Raw genomic sequence first — 23,981 nt, forward strand, 5'->3', positions numbered from 1 at the left:
GAATGTGAAGAACTGACTCACTGGAAAAGCCCCTTATGCTGAGAAAGATTGAAGGCAGGAGAAGAAGGGAACGACAGGGAATGAGATGGCTGGATGGCATCACTGACTCGATGGACATGAGTTTGAGGTTGGTGATGGACACAGAAGCCTGCAATGCTGCAGTCTATGGGGTCACAAAGAGTCGGACACGACTGAGCGACTGAACTGAACTGTAGATGGTGTACTTTTTCAGCCTCCACAATAATGCGAGCCAGTTCCTTACAGTAAATCAATCTCTTTTTCTCTGTCTCTCAAATTGTGAATGAGTCCGTTGTCTCTAAATGCTATGACTCCCTGGATAATAACCAACTTATTCCTACTGACCAGGCGCCTGGCACTTGAACCAAAATTCATGAGAAATTGCCATTTCTCCACGTCACACATAAGAAACCTTAAGATCAGAGTCTTCATACAACTCTCTTCTCCGAAGATCTCATTTGAACGAATAAGCAAGCCTGGCTCTCCCAAGTACCGCTGCTACCCTTCCCCTTTCGGGGCCAGGGATTATTAAGCTAATGTAAGTGACACCACCGCTCCCACCCCAACCCTAGAGGAAAAAGAGGCGAAAACCTGGCGCTCATTTAGGCATCAGCGCAGGTCACTTGGGCTTTTCTGCCCGTCCCCTCCACCCTTCCTTCGTGCCCATTAGAGATCCCTAGCCCGAGCCGGCCCTGAACCTGGCTGTGCGCTCCGGAACTAGAGCGCGGGGGCGGGGCGGGGCGGCGGAGCTCGGGCCACGCCCACCCTCGGCCCCGCCCCTCCCCGGTCAGAGTCGGTCAACGCCAGCCCACAGCCGCCATCTCCTGTCCGGACCTGGGCGCGCGTCAGGTAACTGCAGCAGGGTGGCCCAGCCTGCCCACGCCCAGGTCTGGTCCTCATCTCTCGTCAGAACTGAGTAGAGGACACTGGTTTGGGCTCCAGCCGATGGGATGGGATCAGCTGTGGGCTAGGACTCCCATGGCGGGCACTGGGCGGGTGGACGCTACGGAGCAGTTGCTAGGCAACGATGCCGCGGCCCCGCCCTCCTGCGCCGGGTGGGCGGGGCGTGTCTAGGCCCCTGCACACATTGAGGCTCCAGGCGAGCCGCAGGCTTCTAGTTGGTGAAGTGCACACTGCGGAACTTCTTGGGCCTCACCAGTCCTGTCCTTGTCAGGTCGTGGGTTTGCTGGCTAGACAGGGCGCGCCCTCAGACCCCGCCCTGGGAGCCGAGGGCCTGGTGCCTGCCCAGGGTAGTTCTCAGCCTGCCTTCTGCCCCTCCTAACCTTGATCACGTTAACTCACTTGACTAGGCCTCAGTTCCAACGGGAGCCTAAGTTGTTAGAGCTGGAAAGAAGCCTATGGATCATTTAGTTAAGCCACAAGTCCCCTGCCCTGATTTTACAGATAATGATGCCTCACAGTAACCAGTCATCATTGCGAGTGCCTGGCACTTTTAATTAGTCCGCAAATAGCCCTGTTTGCTAGAACCAATGAGGCCTGTAAGGCTCAGAGAGGTTGTGCCTTTAGCTAAGGTAACACAGCTTATATAACTGGTGGGATCTCAGAAGAGATCAAATAACTCACAGCTTGTTCCTGGCAGATCTGGAATTTCCAGTTAAAGGTGGCTTTGAAGACTACTATTAAACCTAACTGTGAATCAGAATTACTTGGAGAGTGCTTAAAACTGTACATTTCTGGGTACTCTCTCAAGCTTACTGAGGAGTTCTGGGCTAAGGCTGAGGAATCTGTGTACTAAATCAGTTTTTGCTTGATTTTTATGATCAGTGGGTGGACCTTTGGGAACCACTGGCTACAGTGTGAAGACTTTTCACCCAAAAACAGCTGAGAGGTGATCCAGCTAAAGTACCTGGAGAGAAGATAAGGCTGGACGGTCAGGTTCCAGCCCCTCAGTCAATTTGTAGCTTCTCTTCACTTCTCAGAAACAAGCCCGAGGCTTATATTTTAAACAAGTTTGAACATGTAGATGCAGATTACCTGTTTCTGGTTGCCTATCACAAGGTCAGGTCTAAACTTCTGGCTGGGCCAGCCTGTCAAGATCAAAGTCAAGGCTTAGCGTTCTCTATCCCTGGCGGCTTGTCAGCTGCTCCACCCGGTCTCCTGCGCACCAGATCCCTTACCCGCAGTGGATGTGGGCTTTGTGGGGACGTTTTGCAGAGCAGTTTCCCCACTGGAGGAGGCTGGCAGCTTTCTGGCAATATCACCACGTGTAATGAGTGTCCCTTGGCCTTAACAGGAGTCAGAATGAAATAGATCACCCGGCTTGTTATTCATGACTTTTCTAAACACAAATCTGTCTTTAAAATAATCACTTGGCTCTTGGTTTTAGCAGGCTAATAAGCTTGACGAATTCTGTTTAGTGTTTTATTATTATTAATTTTCATCGTGTATGCTGCCTCCCTCAGGGATTCTGGTTCACAATGGCTGACTATCAAGAGGAAGACTTGCAGAAATTTCTTAAAAATGTGGATGAAATCAGTAAGTACCAATAAATCATATACAAATTAAATTTTACTTTAGGGAAGTGGAGTGACTAAAGAGAGATGATTACTCTAGGTTAGTTCCTGGGTTGCCTGACAGGTTTATGACTCTTAAGGAAAAAAAAATGTCATTGAGATTAAACAGAAGAGGGTATCAAGAAATAAGTAATATTGGAGTCTGGGGCTAATATTTTCTGGCTGTTAATTGGTATCAGTGAAGCTGTTAATATTCTGATTGGAATTCAGGTTGACCACTCTTCGTATTTTCTCCCCTTTGTTGTAGAAGCAGGTCAAAAGGAGCTTCCGTTTCCCCATCACCAATGAGCTCTTCCGTTTGAGGTCACTCAGGAGCCTCATTGATCTGGAATCCATCTTGCCTGGGGGAAAGCCATTTCTGGTTTTGAGCTGCAGTGTGTGCGTGTGTGTTAAGTCACTTCAGTCGTGTCTGACTCTTTGCAACCCTGTGGAGTGTAGCCCACCAGGCTCCTCTGTCCATGGGATTCTCCAGGCAAGAATACTGGAGTGGGTTGCCATGTCCTCCTCTAGGGGATCTTCCCGACCCAGGGATCGAGCTCACATCTCTTACGTCTCCTGCATTCATAGGCAGGTTCTTTACCACTGGGCCACCTGGGAAGCCCTTTGAGCTGCAGAGGCAAAGTCAAATGGCTTCCCTCAGTATCCATCACATTACATGGATGGCTCCTGGTTACCACACCCGTGTCTCTATTCCTCTAGGTAGGAAGACCCTTCTGCAGCTCAGACAAGTGGGCTTTCAGAGGACACGCTGATCACACAGACCACATACAGGAGATTCCGAAGTACCCAGTCCCTGTTCAGACTTCAAGGAGCTTGTCTGAGGTTCAGTCAGTTCAGTCGATCAGTCACCTCCGACTCTTTGCAACCCTATGGACTGTTTGAGGGTAGAAACAAGAAAGCTGACAATAAAACAAAACTTATCTAATAGAAATATATTGAAGTTGTCGCTTCTCACAGGCCGTATGGCTCCAAAGAATAAAATCGTTTTTAAAATAGTCCAGGCAGCTTCATAGATGATACATCCTTGATGTGTTCTTTGCTTTCGTCACGAGCCTCTCCTCTGCCCATCCCGCACATGTTGTTCTGGCCTGGCCCACTGCTTACCACTTTCTCTGCTGGTGGTTTAGCCCAAGCATGTGGTTTTAGCTCTCACCCTTGTTGATGACCCCACATCTCAATTGCCACCAGCTATGTTTTTGACCTTCAGCCTCTATGCCAGCTGTCACAGCCATGTGTCCCTCAAACACCAGAAACTTCCTGTGTCCAAAGTTCAGTTGATCGTCTCTTTCCCCTCTGTCCCCCTCCCCCAAATAAAACTTGCTTCTCCTACCCTCCCCTTCATTCTAGTCTTACTTGGTGGCACTACCATCCCCTAAATTTACAAGTCACACTGGCCTCCCCCCGCCCGTCCCAGCCCTGAATTTAATCAACCCTCAGATTTGCTTTCTTTGTCCGGCTCTGTCCTCTCCCAATTTCCCTTTGTTCTGCTTCTCTAATCCAGACTATTTCAACAACCCCCTGATTGGGTTTCCTGCCTCTAGGCTCACACTCCCCACAGAGTAATGTATCTAAAATGCAAATCTGACCCAGACACTTCTCTGTTTGGATTCTTCCCGCAGTCACAATAAATTTCAAGCTCTCATCAGGACCCAAGTCCTCCCGTGACCTTACCCTTGCCTCTCCCTCTCCTTACCTCACACTTGAGCAACAAACTACTTCTGTTCCCCACACACCCCCCTGAAGCTCCTGCCGTGCCTGTTGGCTTTCTTCTCTCTGCCTCTTCATCTTTCTTTATCTGACTAACACTCATTCATACCCCAAGTTCATTCCCATATCATTTATATCAATACTGTCTGTAGAACTGTCTGTGTTGACAGATATGTTCTATAATCTGCAGTGTGCACGATGTAACCAATGGCCACACGTGGCCATCGAGGGTTTGAAATGTGACTGGTGCTATTAATGAAGTGAGTTCCCCTACTGTTTCATTTATTTGTAGTTGTTGTTTAGTGACTGTCATGTCCGTCTCTTTTGGGACCCCATGGACTGTAGCCCACAAGCTCCTCTGTCCATGGGATTCTCCAGTCAAGATTACTGGAGTGGGTTGCCATTTCCTTCTCCAGGGGATTTTCCTAACCCAGGGATTGAACCCATGTCTCCTGTTGGGCAGGCGTATTCTCTACCTCTGAGCCACCAGGGAAGCCCCAGGGGTCAAACCTTCATCTCTTGCCTCTCCTGCATAGCCAGGCAGATTCTTTACCACTGTGCTGCCTGGGATGCCCTATTTTATTTATACATAATTTAAATGTATATAGCCACATGTGTATAGATTCTATACATTCATTTCTTGGGTGCTTATTATGTATTGAGTGTTGCTAGATCCTGGAAAGAGCAGTAACAGTGAATAAGAACCATCTTCCTTCCTGATACCTACAATCCAGTGAGAAAAGGCAGGTATTAAACAAGTAATTTCAACTGTGGTGTATGCTACAAAGAGAGATTTGTAACATGCTAAACATGCTAAGGAATCTAACTCAGTTAAGGGAGTCGTATGAGTCTATTTGGGCTGCTGTAACAAGATACCACAGACTGGGGGACTTAAGCAACAGAAATTCATTTTTGCCACAGTTCTGGAGGTCAGAAGTCTATGATCAAGGTGTTAGGTTTAGTTTCTCCTGAGCCCTCTCTCCCTGGATTGCAGATAACCCTTTTCTTACTGTGTCCTCACATGGCCTTTTCTCTGTGTGTGCACATTCCTGATGTCTCCTCCTCCTCTTATATGGACACAAATCCAAATGGTTTAAGGCCCCACCCTTATGACCTCATTTATCTTTCATGACCTCTTTGAAAGCCCCATCTCCAAATACAGTCACAGTGCAGGAGTTAAGACTTCAACATATGAATTGGGGGAGAGGGGCACAATTCAATCCACAAATAGAGGCTCCCTGAAGGATGAGATTTAGGCACAAATCTGAAGTGTGAGTAGGAGTTGGCCATTGGGGAGAGAGAGGGGAGTACTGTAAATGAGAAAGTAGGTAGGAAAGCTGAAAGTTAAGAGAGAGTGTGGCACCTTTGAGAAACTGGAAGATTAAGTGTAGCTGGAGAGAAGAGATCAAGAAGAGAAGGGTCTCATCTGAGTCCAGAGAGGCCAGATCAGGGAAGACCTTGGAAGCCATGGTAAGGAATTCGTGTTCATCCTGAGAGCAATGGGAATGTTTTAGAGGGTTTACTTGGAGTGGAAACGTGGTCAGATTTACATCTTAGAAAAGTCACTCTGGCCATGGTGTAGATGTAGACTAGAGGAGAGACGCAGACAGGTGCTGAGATCCAGCTGGGAGGCTGTCACAGAGTTCGGGGAGAAGAGAATGGGGCCGGAATGGATGCAAGTAGACTTTGAAGAGGGATTTCAGACCTTATTTGACAAGCTTTAGTGATGATGGCTAAGAGGTCAGAGAGAGAGCAAAAGCTTGCAAATGAGTCTGAGAATCTTGATTGAATGACAGGTGGATGGTTGGGCCATCTGCTGAGATAGGGGCATTTGAAAGAAGAACACTTTTGGGAGAAAGAGGATGGGCAGGTCAAGTTCAATGAGTAAGGCATCCCGGTGAAAATGTTCTGAAGGCAGCTGGCTTTGTGAGTCTGAGCCTAGGAAAGAGAGAATAGGTGAGGAGTTTGGCTTAGGAGGCACTGGGATCTGCATAGCACATAGAGCCTTGGCAAAGAGCAGGAATCCTGAGAAGCTGGAGAAAAAGAGAGGAGGGCTCGGGCAGAGCCTTGAGGATCGCCATGATTTAGAAGATATGTAGGAGAGGAAAAACAGGAGCAAGCAAAGGAGACCAAAAGCAATGACTAGAGAGGTAGGCGGAAAATTGGGTGAAGTTCATGTTATGGAAGCAAAGGGAAAAGATCATCTCATAGAGAAGGAAGTGGGCAGCATTTGTCAGATGTTTCAGAGAGCTTGATCAAAACAGGCACTAAAGAATGATCATTAAATATAACAACACGAAGATCGTTTGTACCTTCGGTGGAAAAAACTTTGGAATAGGAGAAACCAAACTGTAGTGTATAGAAGAGCAAGTGGGATCTCCATTTCCAGTAATATTACTGGTGAGAGACTCTAAAATCCCTCCCACATAATACAATACATCCAGAAAGGCTGGATAAAACATGATAGACTCCAAGCTTTTAATTTGTTAAGCATGTTTGTTAAAATGGAAAGAGTTTCCATTATAAGAAAAGCAAAGCATAAGATCTAAGCTTGTAGAGGGTAAAAAAGGACTAAGGAAACTCAGTGACTCCAATGAAGACAGGAAAAGAAGAGAAGAAAATGTAAATACAAGACATGAAATATAGTGAAAATTAGTCTAAACACTGAATCAATTATGGTAAAATAAATAGACTAATCTCCAGTTAAAACAGATTGTCAGATTGTATTTTTAAAAATCAGTTATTGTGCTGTATAAAACAGACACACTAAAATTAAGGACTCAGAAAAGTTGAACCTTAAAAACAAAAAAATATTTGTGATATAAATACTATCCAAAGAAGGTAGATATTGAATATTACTATCAGACAAAATCAACTTTAAAGCATAGACTGTAATTTCTAAGGAAAAATTCACAAGGAAGATAAAAATTTCTAAATTTGCAAACTTTCAAGTCCCTCCAACTATTTGAAAAGCTGATAATTCCCGTCTTACACAAGTTGTTACAGAGAAGAGAAAACAGAGGATGCCCCCAATCATTATATGAAACTAGACACCGAAATAAAAAATAGCAGTAGTAGAAGGAAATAGGGCAGTATTATTTATAAATATAGTTAGAATCTTAATTACAATGCTAGAAAACCAAATCCAGTGATGAATTAAAACATAATTTATCATGGTTAAGTTGGTCTGTCTAAAGAATGCAAGAATGGTTGAATACTAGAAAATTTATTAATGTACTTTCAAATTTTAACATTTTAAAAGAGAAAAGCCATAAGGTTATTTTAGCTGATACAAAAATTTTAAATAAGACATTTGTTAGACTTCAAAACCCATTTGTGATAAAAATTCATGTCGACCGAGACTAGAAGGAAGCCTGAAAGAATACCAACCGAAACCTCATTGCAGACCCTCATGTGCTTGCGTGCTAAGTCACTTCAGTCGTGTCCGACTCTTTGCAACCCTATGGATCATACCACCAGGCTCCTCTGTCCATGATATTCTCCAGGTGGGAACACCGGAGTGCGTTGCCATGCCCTCCTCCAAGGATCTTCTCAGCCCAGGGGTCAAACCCGCATCTCTTCCACTGGGAGGCAGGCTCTTTACCACCAGTGCTGCCTGGAAAGCCCTGCAAACCCTCATGCGGACACTCACACTTCTAGTGAAATAAGGATTCTCTTAAAAGTCCAGAACAAGGCTCAGATACTATCATTGCTTTTATTTAGCACTTTACTGGTTGTTGTGGAAATAAGTCAAGGAAAATGGATAAAAAGTAGAAAAGTTTGAAAGGGTGAATGAAACTCTTATTATCTTTGGACAATGTGAGAGTCTACAGAGAAAAATTCAAGAATATCTGTAAATAAATTATTAAAGGAGGAAATTGAGCAAGGTTTTCAAATATAAGATTAACGTATAAAATTCAGTTGCATTCTTATATACTTGCTATATACCCACAACACTTCATCAACAATACCAAAACAAAGCCATCAAAATATATTCAGTATTTCTTTATGGATAAAATTATAAAGAAAATTATAAATATATATATATATATAGCTTTCTAAATAGATATAAAGAAATAAATATATTTCTTATGGAGAAAATTATAAAATTTAATTGAAATTAAATTTGTCTATATGGATTTAAAGAAATGATGAATAGATAAGTAAGTAAATAAATATGTAAGGTAAATCTCCATAGAGACTCATGGATATTTAATACAATACTATCACGTTTGTTTTCTTGCTCAAATTGTTTCAAAAGTTTTGACCACTGGGAGTTCTTTTGACTGAATTTTATAATTTTCTCCATAAAGGTCTTGCATACATTTTGATGGATTTATTTTGGCATTGTAAATAAAGTATTCTCCCCCCTAGGAGGTAGGGTGCTTCTGTGGTGGCTCGGGTGGTAAAGAATCTGCCTACAGTGCAGGAGACCTGGATTTGATCCCTGGGTCGGGATCTGCCCTGGAGAAGGGGATGGCTGCCCACTCCAGTGTTCTTGCCTGGAGACTCCCATGGGCAGAGGAGCCTGGTGGGCTGCAGTCCATGGGGTTGCAAAGAGTTGGACACGACTAAGCGACTAACAGTACTACCAGAAGTGCTGCCTGGGATAGATCAAAATCCCCAGAATGTTTCGTTTAGAATTCAACAGGCTGATTCCAGAGTTCTCATGGAAGAGCAAAGGGCCACGAATAATGCAGGAAATTTTGCAGAAAAATAAGAAGGTGGGATCCCCCTACTAGACGCTCAAGTTTTGTTATAAAGCTGTAGTAATTAGGCATGGAAGTTTTGGTGCTGGAAAAGACCGGTCATCCGGTAGAACAGAATGAAGAGCCCTAGAGCAGGTTCACACATGCAACATGAAACAGGGATAACACAGTTCACGGGGAGAAAGCAGGGACTCTTCAACAAATGGTGCTCCTGCCCTACACAAAGTCAGCTCCAGGGGACTTCCCTGGTGGTCCAGTGGTTAAGACCGCATGCTTCCACTGCAGGGAGCACAGGTTTGATCCCTGGTTGGGGAACTAAGAGCCCTGCGTATCCGCACAGCCAAAAAAAAAGAGCAAGTCGGCTCCAGATGGATTAAATACCTTAATGAGAAAAACAAAATGTTAAAACTTTTAGAAGACACACAAGAGTATATTTGTAAACTTAATATACACTAAGGCATAAGTCATAAGGGGAAATATTGGTACATTTAACGCACAGAATCTCTTCAATGGAAGGTTCCATAAAAACAAATTAAAAACACACCATACCCAAGTAGAAAATGTTCATAAATATACATAACAGTCCAGAATATATAAAACAATCACAATAAGAAAAAGACAAACAACCTAATAGAAAATAGGAGCAGGCAATTCACAGAAAGGAAATCCAGATGGCCTACAAACCAATAAAAAGATGCTGGATCCCAGTCACATTCAAGAAAAGGCAAATGACAACATTAAGGAGATAAACGCATTATAGTGAAAACAGCATAGAAGTATGACAAGTATTAACAAGGATGTGGAGGTGAGAACTCTCATACACAGCTTGTAGGAATAAAAATTGATATAGCCATAGCCTAAAGAATGTCACATACGTGCATGGGGAAATATATACATATATTCAATTCAGCATTTATTTGCTGTAGAAAAAAATGTAAAAACCTGGAAGTCCATCAGTAAGAGAATGAATCACCTATGTAAAATAACTAAAATGAATCAACTGGAACTATTTGTATCAAGAACAAATTTCTAAAGCATACTAAGAGAAAAAAACTAAGTTGCAAAAGAATGCACATTTTATTTAAAAAAAACATTCAAGATGTTTAAATACATGCATTTACACAAACTCTCTAGTAGGTGAATAAGTTTTGGGAGTCTAATAGTGATTATAGTTAACAATACTGTACACTTTAAAGTTGCTGAGAGGAGATCTTAAATATTCTTACCACTCACAAAAAAAAAAAAAAAAAATTGAAATATGAATGTGTTAACTCATCTTGGTGTGGGAACCATTTCTCCCTGTATACCTGTATCAGATCACCATGTGAAACACCTTACACTTACACATTGTCATGTGTCAATTGTATCTCAAAAAAGCTGGAAAAAATAGAAGTCCTTCCCCATGAAATTTACTACACCATCATTGATATTGAATAAGGTCTTTCTTTTTGAAGACCTTACTTGAATGATTCACCTCTGATTTCTCCTCTAGCCAGTTTAATTCAGGAGATGAATTCTGATGATCCAGCCGTACGTGAGAAAGCGGTCCTTGAGACAGAAAAGAGACTACAGCTTCCAGAGGGGGACCAAGAGGAGGACGAGTGCAGGACCACCGTGAACAAGACCACAATCAGTCCCCCGCAAGCTCCCATGAAGGTGCCCTTTCCTTATCGTGGAGTTATCTGTGTAGACACAGCAAGGAAGTCTGCATGGAACAGAGGAAGGAGTGTTTTAATCTCAAGTGCCTGGTGAGGCTGAAATAGACTTGTCCTTTAGATTCACTAGATTTTTCACAAGGAAGTATAAACTCTGATATATTTTTCTTGGCCTTTCTGAGTCATCCTTAAACAATCCTTTTGGTTAGTTTTAATGAAAATTTGGCCTCTCCACCCACTGAGATTAGGACCATTTTTAAGCTGTTAATGTAACCGCTTACTAACTCATAGTTCCAATTCATGCAGCCACAGCTGGAGTCCCTGGTTTCTGCAGACTAGCCCCATAACAGCTATGCCCATAATCAGATCTCCTGATTTAAAGCAAACCCCCTGAATTTGGAACCTTCTAGTATTATGGCTAAAGGAAAGGACTCTACTCCCCCCTTCATATTTATCTGCCTTCTTGGTTTGTATATGTATAAATAAGAGAGTAGTTTTTGAAATTTGTTTCTTTCTTTTTATGATAACCTGTGCCCTGCAGGATGCAGATGAAATAAACACAGGTAAGGACTGCATCTCTCTTCCCAATGTGTATTATTCATTTAAAGTCAGTGTTTATTGACTGTGGCTTCTAGACCCTTAAATTATAGCCTCTGGGCTTACAACAACCATAAACAAAACCTACTGATCACCCAATTCTGTTACTAGTGGTCAGAGGGAATGGCGCTCAGAGGATTTTTCCTGTGTTCTGACCAATCTTCTGTACACTGAATTCAGTTATTCTGTTTCATCCAATTTACTCTTAGCTACTCAGAAGGATCCAGAGAGCTTCTCAGTTGCTCAGCTCAGCAGCTCATTATGCTAAGTGGAACCAAAAAAGTCCGTCTTCAAAGAAAAACTGTTTTAAAAGGCATAATTCAAATTTGAAGCACAGACATAGTCATCATGTATAATAATACATCACACAGATTCCCATTGAATGTTGAATTAAGAAAATGTCATTTCAGTTGTCTCCAAAATCTATGTGTGTGTGTGTGTGTGCGTGTGCCTACATGTGTATGCATGAAACGTGTGGCTCTAAAACTCTGAAGTGGCTTTTTTTCTGAATTTGAGCTAAAGAACTGATTATAGTATTTGGATTTTTCTTTTTTAATATTTGAAATCACTCTGTTGTCAGAAGCCTTCTTGGCATCTCTGGAGAAGGATGCTAAAGAACGTGCCAAAAGAAGAAGGGAAAACAAAGTCTTAGCAGATGGTAATTGTCAGTCTTTTCACTTTTCAATGGCAGGGATGGTTTGTGCTGGGAAAAGCAGGGGAGTTTATGCTGCTGTTTGAGGACAGAAAGATTCCCAGTGGGTGGGTTCAGAATGCGCCTGAGGCAGTGGGACCTGGCCAGGCAGAAACCTGTCTGTTTCCTGTTTCTACTGCAACAGGCGGAGAGGCAGACACAGCCCCGAGATAGCCTCCACAGTCAGACCTGTTTCTAAAGCATATCGTTGAATGTAGCAGCACTGAAGGATGCTTGGAAAGTAGGGAGGTGTGGGAGTGAGGTACCACTCTCTAGCCTCAGGCACAGATGAAGATGTGAAAAAGAAAAGCGAAACAAGCAAACAAAGCTGGGAGAAAGTGAAAGTCGCTCAGTCGTACGGACTCTTTGCAACCCCATAAACTATACAGTCCATGGAATTCTCCAGGCCAGAATACTGAAGTGGGTAGCCTTTCCCTTCTCCAGGAGATCTTCCCACTCAGGGAGCGAACCCAGGTCTCCCGCATTGCGGGTAGATTCTTTACCAGCTGAGCCACAAGGGAAGCCCCAAAATACTGGAGTGGGTAGTCTATCCCTTCTCCAGGGGATCTTCCCAACCCAGGGATCAAACCCAGGTCTCCTGCATTGCAGGTGGATTCTTCACCAACTGAGCTATGAGGGAAGCCCCAAGCTGGGAGAAAGGAGAGGGGAAATAAAGGAAAAGAAAGAGCTGGGGTTGTGTGTGTGTGGTCGTGGGATGGGGGATACATATGACAGAAGAATACTTTCAGCATTTACTTTATATCACTCAGTGCTATGTGTGCTGCAGATCCGAATGATTCCATGTTTGCTAGAAAATTAGTCGTTTGAATCTCTTTATTAGACACTGAATGTGTAAATTTGCTCCTTGTGGCAAGCTTGGGATATTCCGAGCCTTGAGGCAGAAACATTTGCTTTTTCTGAGAAGCTGCATAGAAGACTTGGGGTGGATTTATATAAAAGAAATCGACCCAGAAATGATCTGCAGAGAGAAGGAAGTGCCAGGCCCCCTTTGGATGGATGGACATACTAACCTACTAACCTTCATCATACTAACCTGATGGAAAATCAGGGCAGTGAAGCTTGAAAGCATTTTCCGGTGTGTGGGGAGAGCTCACCTGTATGACTTTTGTTCTCACAGCCCTGAAAGAAAAGGGGAATGAAGCATTTGTCAGAGGTGATTATGAAACGGCCATCCTGTGCTACAGTGAGGGTTTGGAGAAGCTGAAGGACATGAAGGTGCTGTACACCAACCGAGCTCAGGTCAGTGAGGCAAGGTTGTGTCTGCGGGATTTCCCCAGGGGCCGGTAGCCGCTAACCTTGTGAAAGCAGAGAAAGATGAGGTTAGCTGGCACCAGTGGTGTGGTGGTGAATGCACAGCGGCCGGCTCTGGTTGGGGTGGGGCTGGAGGCTGATTTGCATGGAGCGTTTGCCAATTTCCATGGTGTAAATACTCTCGTTATGGTCCAGTTTCAAGCTACCAACTCGGACTCATTAAAGGAGGACTTGGGAATAGCTACACATAATCGGCTCTCTCCATAGTAAAAGTCTCCCATCTCATCACTGATGGTCCCTCGTGTGTAGCTGAGAAAGCCAGTGGAACGAGACAGCCTGTGGGACCTTGGAATTCTGCCACAACTGACTTAGTTCATCCTCTTTTTTGATGCCAGTTTAAGGTTCCTAAGGGTAACTCTCTTGTTAATTTCTTACTCATTGTATGAATCGCTCCTTGATTAAGATTCTGTGATTGGGTATACTCGAGCTAATGGGCCTGAGCCAATTTCTCAGAAATTTTGAGTTTGTAAAACCCCTGATACTTCCATTTAATATCACAGATGAGCTCAGATTTCTGGAACACCAGATAAAAATCCTTACCTTGGTGTTTATCATCTACTCCTTAATGAAGGGACAAGATGAATAGTTTTCAGTTGAAACAAAAATGTCACCTGTGACCTTATCTTTGAAAAGTGCTTGAGTTTGTGCATGGGAGATCTGTCTCCTGCTCAGGCCTGAAAAATTGGCAGATTTGTGGACATGATTATCTGATGATCAGAGTATGTCAGCAGGACCTGGGTGAGATGAACTTGATGCCATGTCATTGACAAGGAGAGGATCCTCGTCAGCTCCAATTTTGTAACTCAGGATTAAGAATATCCTGCTGTGGTATGTTGAGGAAGAGTACAAGAAACAGGACATCAGCAGTCCAAAAAGTCTGGACAGTGACAATGATTTAATGATAAATAAAATCCAAGCACAACATAAACTCATTAGTTCACCAGTTTGGATAAATCAGTCTCGAGTTGAGGTGTCATTTACCTACCCCCATTTGTGGAGAAAAAATTGTTATAAGGAAGTGAACTGGTAAATAAAACGACCAGAGGTTGATTTTTGCCATGTCCATTTTATCGCCCTTACAAGATTATACACTTTTTGAGGGTAAAAATTGCCATATGCTTTTCCCCCTAATGGTGTGCTTATAACCAATGTTCAATAAATCCTTATTAAGTTATATAACACTTGGTGGAGGCACAGCAAGTCCATTTGAAGAAGTGAGGTTTCTGTTGACATGTCAAAAGAAACAGCTAAATGCAAACAAACAATTAATATGATAATTATAGTTCTTTTTTATTTATCACAAATTTGGTCTCCAAACCATTTACCTACTGATGCTTATTCAGTCTTATTACTCTGAAGTTACCTGAAAGCTATAAAATTGAATTGCCTTTAGAGTGTTATATAATGCAGACTTACATCTAATTCAGATGGTCTATACCCTGATTCATCTAAATTAGTTACACTTTTACTGTACTCAAGTTTAAGCAATACTTTGATTAGTTCTGGAGAACCACATTAAGAATGACTGTGGATAAAAATAGGTAAATGCAATGAAAAGCTTTGGGGGGGCAATTCCTTCCTCTTTTCCCAAAGAGAAAGCTTATTCAGAGACAAATAAATGCAAAATGTGCTGCCTGGTGTTAGGAACCATTTGAACCATTGACTGTTTTTAAAATGCCTCCCTGTTTGCATGTGGTGTTAGAAAACACTTAATAAGGACCCTGTGAATTGAGTGTCGCTGCTTGCTAGAGAGAAAACCTACCCTTTCATGGCTTTGTTTTTCTCCCAGAGCTAGTGTTATGATCAATAGATTGCTGGCGTAATTTAGATAAATCAGGAGTTTAATTGCCATTTGGAAAAGTCGTTCTTTTCAAAATGTGGAAAAACAAAAGCAAACAGGGAATTTAGAGGGTGTTGAGTCTAAGCTTTAAAAAAGAAAAAGAAGCAAAAGTGAAAGACTGTGTAGAGACATTGTTAAAGCCCATACAGAGTCTGCATCCTGAATAACAATGTCGTGAAGTCATGACTAAAGTTGTCTAGAAGGATGCTAGTTTCTTCCTCACATCCTCTGACTTCCAAATGAAACCCCAAACCCAGAGGAAAGGATGGTGCTTTATATAGAACAGAGAGCTCAAAGAGTCATCATCTTCGATTAGTACTGAACCCCTGTTAATGAAAGCACTGCCTAGCAGCTTCCTTTCTACTGGTACAAAGAACTGCCCAGCAGAAATTCCATTAACCTGCTGTTGCCTGCTCCCCCTTCACTTTGGTTGACTGCTTAGATTTTCGTGAATTATAACACTAACTCATAATTGGCTTGTCCGTGTAGAAGTCTCATCCAATTTATTGTCCAGAATGTCACAGTACCCTGGTGCGGTTTTGATCATGGGCAGACCTCTGTGGAGTATTGGATCTGTTATTGGTGACTAATGGTACGCTGGTGCCTAGTTTTCCTTTCTTCCGACAGGGTGATCACTGCTGCTTCTTAGGGAACTTTCCGAAAGAGAGCACTTAAAGTCTACTTTGTGCAACTTGACAAGAATTTATTAAGCATCTTTCATATCCAGTAATTAATACAGAGGGTATAACAGCTTTGTTGCAGACTTTCATTTGCTTATATGCCACAGTTCTTGGAAACTATAAATGATCTAAATTCTTAAGTTAGTTCAGTTTGAGTGAATCACAGAATTCTGAGCTAATGCTTGGTTTTCAAGATTTTCCCCAATTCTAGGGGATCCCAGAAGAGAGCTGCAAGGCATTTGAAACCAAGGGCTCCTGGTGATGGTCTGACTCTTATATGTCAGCTCATTTCCTGCATGAGCTCTTTTCCTGTATGAGCTCATTTCCTGTATAAACTCCTCACTTCTCTCAGGAGGAAAGAAGCAAAACTTTTTCTTGATCATATTTTGGTAACAGCTTTATTGAGTTACAGTTGCTATAACCAATAATTCCCCTATTGAAAATACAATTTAGTGGTTTCTATTCACAGGCTTGCGCAACCCTCACCACAACCAATTTTAGAACATTTTCATCATCCCCAAAAGAACCCCATACCCTTTAAGCTCCTCAATCCTCTTGTCCTCCCCCACCCCAGCCCTAGGTCACCACTAATTTACTTTCTGTCTCTATACACCTCTATGCACCTGACTGTTCTGGGCTTTTCATGTAAATGACATCATACAGTATTTATCCTTATGTGTCTGGCTTCTTCCATTCAATAGTGTTTTCAGGGTGCATCTATGTTGTAGTGTACATCAGTACCCCATTCCTATTTATTTCCAAATAATATTTGATTGTGTGAATCTACTATATTTTGTTTACCCATTCATAAGTTGATGGACATTTGAGTTATTTCTGCTTTCTGGGTATTATAAGTAATGCTGCTCTGAAGATTGGCATGCAACTTTTTGCATGAACATATACGTGTAGTCCCCTTGGCTATATACCCAGGAGTGAAATTGCTGTATCATATGGCACCTCTGTGTTTTACCTTTTGAGTTCAACTGTCTTCCAAAATCACTGCAGTTCCCACCAGCAGTGTATGAGTGCTCTGATTTCCTACATTCTCACCAACACTTGTTATTATCTGTCGTTTTGATCCCCTTTCTCATTTGGTTTCCTTCTGGAACATTCACAGCAGGGTAGCCTCCAGGAACTGGCTTTTCCTTTGGAGGGGTGTTTAGTGTGCTGGGTATTTTCTGTTTGTTCCTCCAGATCCTTTTGTGCCCTGGGGGACTGACCTCTGTGGACTGGCCTCTTGGCTTCCCAGCTTTCTAACTTCCGTTTGGCCAGTGAGATCAGAAGGAAGGAGGAAAGTGAACTGGGGCTTCCTCCTCCAGTTTCTGCTCTACTAAAGGCCTCAGCTCCTCTTAAGCAGCATTCTTCACAAAGCAGCCCTCTTCTGTTTTGTCTGTTACTCCTCCTTCTGCTCCTTCAGGTCTAGGAGTGGTGCTGGCTATCCACTGCTGGTCTCCATCTGCCCTGCACTCACCCTGTAAATAGTCCCTTCATTAAACTCCCCTGTTACCCAGTATGAATGCTGTCTGTTTCCTGCTGGGACCCTGACGGATGCAGGCAGGGACCAGTTATCAATACTTCTCACCACTCTCCTTCCCGACTGCTCTTTCTGCACTGACTGGAGACTGCTGGCTGCAGAACTGTGTGTGAACACCAGCTATTTTTGTCTTTACAGGCTTATATCAAACTTGGGGACTACCGGAAGGCACTGGTGGATTGTGACTGGGCTCTGAAGGTAAGAAGATTGTTTCCTCTTCCACATGATGGAGGTGGTATTGCTCAAGGCTGGGTGTCTCAGTCCTGAAGTGAATAGAGGGGAGCTGTGGTGTATCATAGTGGGAAGTGGTGTAGACACGGCAGTCAGAGCCTCAGTTTCCTCATCTGTAAAATGGGAGAGAATAGAATTGTTGTGAGGGTTATGATAACACCTGTGGTGCCTCACCCACAGGGAGTACTCTAGAGAAACTGTTGTTAACATCGGCTTTTCAGGGTTTTATCACAATGGCTTACCCTTTACTATTGTGTTAGCAGACGCTTTGCTCCTTGAGGTAGTGAAGATGCGTCTTACACTTTCTAGAGCCAACCTGGGGGGCTTGTTTCTGCCACGTCGTCATTCTTCCTCATCAGTTCATCCTTTTCCCCTCCAGCTCTGATAATTTAGAAATATATCATAGCACCCTTCTGTGTAGAGAAATAATCAGAAGAAAGATTTTCTGTTGTTCCGCCTGGATGCTAGTCAGGCCTCAGGCAGATAGCATAACACTGTGCATGGTATTTCTGCAAAAATGGATAATCAAAGGTAGAGAGAAGGAAGGACTGTTAGTGGAAATCTTAGAAGGGTTTTTAAAAGAGAAATGTCATGATCACTTCTTTGGAACATTATTTCAGATGACTAAATATTTAAATAACCTTTAATCCACATTCCCCCAAGTTACTCTGTCACAGGGGGCTTTAACTAAATAATCAAAACCAATGCCTCTCAACCTTCCTGCCAACGTGCTAACAGAAGGAACATGAGCCCCTGGAGGGTCTAAAAGCAGAGAGCATGAAATTTCTTCTCAGGTGCAAATTATTTCTAGGGGCCCCTGGTGGCTCAGACAGTAAAGAGTCTGCCTGCAGTGCGGGAGACCCAGGTTCGATCCCTGTGTTGGGAAGATCCCCTGGAGAAGGAAATGGCAATCCACTCCAGTATTCTTGCCTGGAGAATCCCATGGACAGAGGAGCCTAGCGGGCTACAGTCCATGGGGTTGCAAAGAGTCGGACATGACTGAGCGACTTTGCTATATCTTGGAAATCCTTGCAAATTTTGCATTGCACACCATTAACTGTATCTATTTGTTTTAATATAACTGTATTATTTTAAATAACTTAAAATCAAGTAAAATTGAAGTGCCAGGAAAATGTGTCAGGTTTATCCTGGGCTTAGTTTCCTCAGCCCAGCCTAACCCAGCTTAGTGAGCAGGCACGGCCCAGCCAAGAGCCCATCACTGCAGCAGCACGTTGTCCCTGCCTACTTCCTTACTTTCTATTGAGAAGGTAGGCAAGGAATTTGAAACTCACCTTTCCTATAACAGTTTCTAAAACACGAGGGTCTCTCCAAAACAGACATCTGGAGTGCTTGATTTCTTTACCCCCTAGAAGATATGGTGCAGGGAACACCGTGTCCCACGGCCTCGTGACAACCTTTAAGTGATGAGAACTGCCCAAAGCTGGTGCCTTCATGGTTCTTCATGGCTCCAGCAGAGATCTGCTAGCCTGTTATGTCACTTTATGTGATCATGGTTTTTTGGTGTTTATTTATTTTTTTTTTTCCTACTATCATCTGTAAGAGAAGAGAGAGGCAAGGGCATTTTCCTCTGGTATTTTAGCAATAAGAGCAAAAGCTGCGTTTCTGCTCGCTGGCTGTGACCCATCTCATTGGAGGCTCACAGCCTTCTGTTCTGGTCAACACCACAGTTATCCTTATCTTTCTAACAAGGAAGTTGAACCTCAGAGATTAATTAAGTAAACTGCCCGGGATCACATAGCCCACGTTGGCCTTGCCGTAGGCTGGTGCCCTGAGCCATTGACTGTAAACACCTCTCCTTGGAAACTGGAAACCCCATCATCTCTGGGCGTGGCTCTCATTCCTTCTGTGGCAGAAACAAGATCTCGTGGGGCTTCTCATGAGTATCTTTTCTGAACTGTGAAGGCCCAAAGAGTTAATCACAGCCTCATGGTGATTCAGCACGACACGTTGGCCTGTTCCTAAACGTTAATTGAAGCACGGTGTGACGAACGGTGAGACCGAAGCAGAGCTGGTCCAGCATAGCTGAGACCCAGCAACCAACCTTGATAAGAGCCCAACAAGGCTCCCTGTTGCAGAGGATTAGGTGAACACTTGGAGGGCTGGGGAAAAAAATGTGTAAGGAGATCTAAAAACTAACAATGGTTGGCTCTACATGGAAGCTGTGAATCAAAAGAAAAAGTTCCACATTTTAAAATATCAGTAGTGAACATCAGTGGCACTCCATTATCATTTTACTCCATGAAAGTATTAGTCCTTTCATGCCAATTTAGTATTTTTGACACCTGTGAATTGGCAGCGACAAGCCCATGTGATGATATTTCGAGGCCCATGTTCCTTGTCTGGGAAGATAAGGCAGTGAAACAGGTTTCAATTAGGATTAGAATCATTTCTTTCTTGGCAGAACTCTTCCTTCACAATAAAAGACATCTTCCTCTGAAGGCAGAATTCCTTTTAAGGGGATCTGGGGTTTGCCTGAGAGAGTCCTGGTGAGAGTTGATACCTCATCAAAGGAGAAAGGGCCTATTAGTGAGAAAGCGCGTGAGCGGGCCCTGGTGTCAGTGTCTGCAGAGGCGTGGCCCCAATACACCCCGTCAGGAGGGCACAGTGGTACTCCCTTTCCCCTGTTGGAACCCTGACGTCTGCCAGTGAAGCCTTAGTTCCATCCCGTGTGAGTTCTGCAGGGTTCACACCACAGCTCCCTGCAGTTTCTCCTTCAAAGCTCTTGTCTCCTCGCATGGGTTTAACACTCATCCCTGCCAGGGGCATTTCAGCTGCCCCCATCCCCACATTTCCACTGCCCCCACCCCCAAAGGTTTCTATGTGATTGTCTTGGCATCCTCTGAAATGCAGTATGTCTTTGTTAGACTACAGTAAGTCCCCTACATAGGAACAAGTTCCATTCCAGGAGTGCGTTCATAAATCCAATATGTTCATAAGTCCAATAATGTTAGCCATGGTACCCAACTAACACAATCGGCTATATAGTACTGTACTATGATAGGTTTCACAGAAATAATGCGTAAAAAGCAAATGAACAGAAAATAAAGAAAACATTTTTAGTCAGCGTACAGTACCTTGAAAAGTACAGTAGTTTGGTACAACAGTTGGCATACGGGGCTGGCAAGGAGTGAACAGGCAAGAAGGGTTACTGACTGGAGGAGGGAGATGTTGCTTGCTGGAACCAGATGCACATTTGCATCTTTGAAAGTTTGCAGTTTGCAGGTTCGTATGTAGGGGACTTACTGTATATCTCTTCAGAGTGGGTTTCCTTCTTCTGAATTGCTGTAGCACTTCTCTGAAGGAGATCCGGTGTGATTTCTAAGCCTTTGGGTCCTGGAGTCCAATGGCTAGATCTTAATCCCAGTTCTTCCATTTAGGGTCTGCGTGACCTTAAACCTCTCTGATTCCTGGTTTCCTCATCTGTGAAATGGGAGTAATAACTATATCTCCTTCATAGAGTTGCTATAAGGTTTACATAAGACCATTCTTATGAACCATATAGTCAGGACTGAAAATAATGGTAATTAATATAATTACCATCATTCACTTAGCAAGGAATCAGGAGATGATATTCATGAAAATGCATCTATAAAGGCCTCTTCAAATGTAATGATTATTGTTACCCCTTCTATTATTCTTTAGCTTTTCTTAAATTTTCCTTTTTGCCCTGAAATGGATTGCTTTTCTTGTAAATGCAGCAATAGCAGCTAACACTCTGTTACCTGGTATTGCACTGTTTTACACACTTTTTCTCCTCACAACAGCCCAGGAGAAACACTGTTATGATCTCCACTTTGCAGATGGGGATGATGACCTCAGAAAACCTGGGGGGCCTGGCCAGTGAGAGGCAGACAGGGCTTCACCCAGGACCTTCTAGACTCCTGAGCTTGGACTCCCTCTGTACATACACATGCCTGACAGCATCTGACCCGGAACAAGGCCTGGCACATAAAAGGGCTTCAGTGAATTAACTGGATGCTTTAAGTTTATGTCTTTGTCCTATATCATTCCCTCTGTAGTTACAGTAATTCAGAGCAGGGCAGTGCAGGGTCCCTTGAACAAGCAGTATTGTTTCAGCCATAAGTTTCATAAGTTTTAAAGGGGGCTCACTTTCTGATCAAAAGTGATAACAAACCAAGTTCCTGGTATGTATATTGTGGTTTATTTCAAGGGAGGAACTTGCCAGGCTTCCTAAGATGTAATAATAACCTCAGTTGTTTACCCAGAGTAAATTTTCCTACCTGCTAATAAACCAGTGGTTCTCAAACTTGGTTGGGCATTTATATTACCTGGAGAGTGTAAGAAATTATCGATGCCTCAGTCCTACCCATGGGTATAATTTAATTGCTGTGGGTTTCAGGTGGGCTGTCAGGATTTTTTTACAAGCACCCCCAGGTGATTCTAATGTTCAACCAGGGTCAAGAGCTCTTCTAAACTAAGGGTTTCTGGTTTGTTTCCTGGTTGAGTTTCATTAAATGGAAATGAAAACTGGCGAGTATCATGAATTAATTTGATATAGAGCTTACTTGTGCATCCAGGCTCCTTGCAAGCATCAATTATTTTGGTCACAGATGCACAGAAAAAGTCTTAATTGTCAACTCTGGTGGCTGTCCTGGGAATCAAAGTGCTGCCCTAACCCTATTAGCTGGGCAGTTGGTGCTGATGATTTCAAATCTTCCAAAACATCTGATCAGTGATTCTCTTTTATGCAGTGTGATGAAAAATGCACAAAAGCTTATTTCCACATGGGAAAAGCCCACCTAGCCCTAAAGAACTACAGTGAGGTAAGTGCAAGAGGAAGCTTAAGTGGTATGTTTGATCTTGGAGCAGTGCTTCAGAGTGTCTCAGAGGAGAACCACATTCCTCCAAGTTGATGAGATGTTAATCCACGTTTCAGTATTTTCCACAGTAAATCTTAGAGTTGGGGAGGATATTGAGTGTCATCTGGTACAGCCCCACCTGCCATAGGAACCTCTTCTGCTGTGTCTTCTCCCAGTGTTCTTTCAGCCCCAGGAGGAGCATCTCTGGAGAGAAAAGACATAAGCAAAAAGATGAAAAAGCAAAATTCACTTGTGATCTCATCACCAGAAAGCAACCATGCAGATATATGTACACACTGAGATATATTTTGTAATAGCAGCTTTGTTAAGATCTAATTCAGGTGTCAAACGATTCTTCTATGGAAGATACACAACTCAGTGGTTTTTAGTGTCTTGTCAGAATTGCACAGTCAACTTTAGAACATTTTTGTCACCCACTAGCAGTCACTTCCCTTCCCTCCACCCCCACCCCCAGTTCACCCCTAGGCAACTAATAATCTACTGCTGTCTTTATCCATTTGCCTGTTCTACAATATTCATATAAATAGAACCATACAATTTGTGGTCTTTCATGACTGGTTTCTTTCACTTAGCATAATGTTTGCAAGTTTCATCCATGTTGTAATATATTAATATGTAGTACTTAATTTCTTTTATTGCCAAACAATATTCCATTTATGGATATACCACATTTTATTTATCTGTTCGTCAGTTGAACATGTGACTTATTTCCATTTTTGGCTATTATGAACATCCATGTACAAGCATTTCTATAGACACATGTTTACGGTCTCTTTGGCTATACACCCAGGAGTGAAACTGATGAGTCACACCATAACTCTGTGTTTATTCTTTGGAAGAATTGCCCATGTGATTTCCAGAGTGGCTGTATCATTTGGCATTCCTGCCAGCAGTGTATGTTTCTGATTTCTCCACATCCCAGACAGTATTTGCTATTTATTTGTCTTTTTTATTATACCCGTCCTGATGAGTATACCACCTTATAGTGGTATTTCATAATTTTGATTTGCATTTCTCTGTTGGCTAATAATGTTGAGTCTCTTTTCATGTGCTTATTGGCCATTTATGTATCTTTGGAGAAATGTCTCTTCAGATCCTTTGTCTATTTTATCAATAGGTTGTCTTTTTATATTGAATATAAATGTAATCAATCTGGTATAAATTTATATTTATATAACTTAAATATCAAGTAATATAAATATTATCATAATGTAATATTCAATATAAATTCTGGATACAAGTCCCTTATCAGATAAATGATTTAAAAATATTTTCTTCCATTCTCTGTGTTATCTTTTCACTTCATAGCACAAAAGTTTTTTTAATTTTAATGAAAGTCTACATTACCTAATTTTTTCCTTTGATTGCCTATGATTTTGATATCAAATGTAAGAAACCATTGCCTAATCCAAGATCTAAGAATTTTATGGCTTTACCTCTTGTATTTAGATCTCTGATCCAGTTCAAGTTAATTTTTGTATAGAGTGTGAGGAAGTGATCCAACTTCATTCTTTTACATGTGACTATCCGGCCTCCTGTGGAGAAGGCAATGGCACCCCACTCCAAGTACTCTTGCCTGGAAAATCCCATG

At 42.6% G+C, this 23,981-nt stretch overlaps 1 protein-coding gene across 2 annotated transcripts in view; it reads left to right on the forward strand.

Moving 5' to 3' along the window:
• Positions 1-828: 828 nt before the first annotated feature.
• The window catches only part of TTC12 (tetratricopeptide repeat domain 12), a 48,252-nt gene continuing 25,099 nt past the window's right edge, over positions 829-23,981 (forward strand). Inside the window, exons 1-8 of one of the 2 annotated variants that reach the window (XM_061127217.1) lie at positions 829-867; positions 2,442-2,514; positions 10,461-10,624; positions 11,165-11,186; positions 11,801-11,878; positions 13,050-13,171; positions 17,436-17,495; positions 22,262-22,333. In XM_061127217.1, the coding sequence (XP_060983200.1) occupies positions 2,457-2,514; positions 10,461-10,624; positions 11,165-11,186; positions 11,801-11,878; positions 13,050-13,171; positions 17,436-17,495; positions 22,262-22,333 (576 nt within the window). In that variant the 5' untranslated portion in view covers positions 829-867; positions 2,442-2,456. Of the gene's footprint in view, positions 868-2,441; positions 2,519-10,460; positions 10,625-11,164; positions 11,187-11,800; positions 11,879-13,049; positions 13,172-17,435; positions 17,496-22,261; positions 22,334-23,981 lie in introns of those variants that run through there. The other variant, XM_061127290.1, reaches the window with a different exon arrangement.

This window comes from Dama dama, chromosome 1 (genome assembly GCF_033118175.1).
Source record: "Dama dama isolate Ldn47 chromosome 1, ASM3311817v1, whole genome shotgun sequence".
Classification (NCBI taxonomy): domain Eukaryota; kingdom Metazoa; phylum Chordata; class Mammalia; order Artiodactyla; family Cervidae; genus Dama; species Dama dama.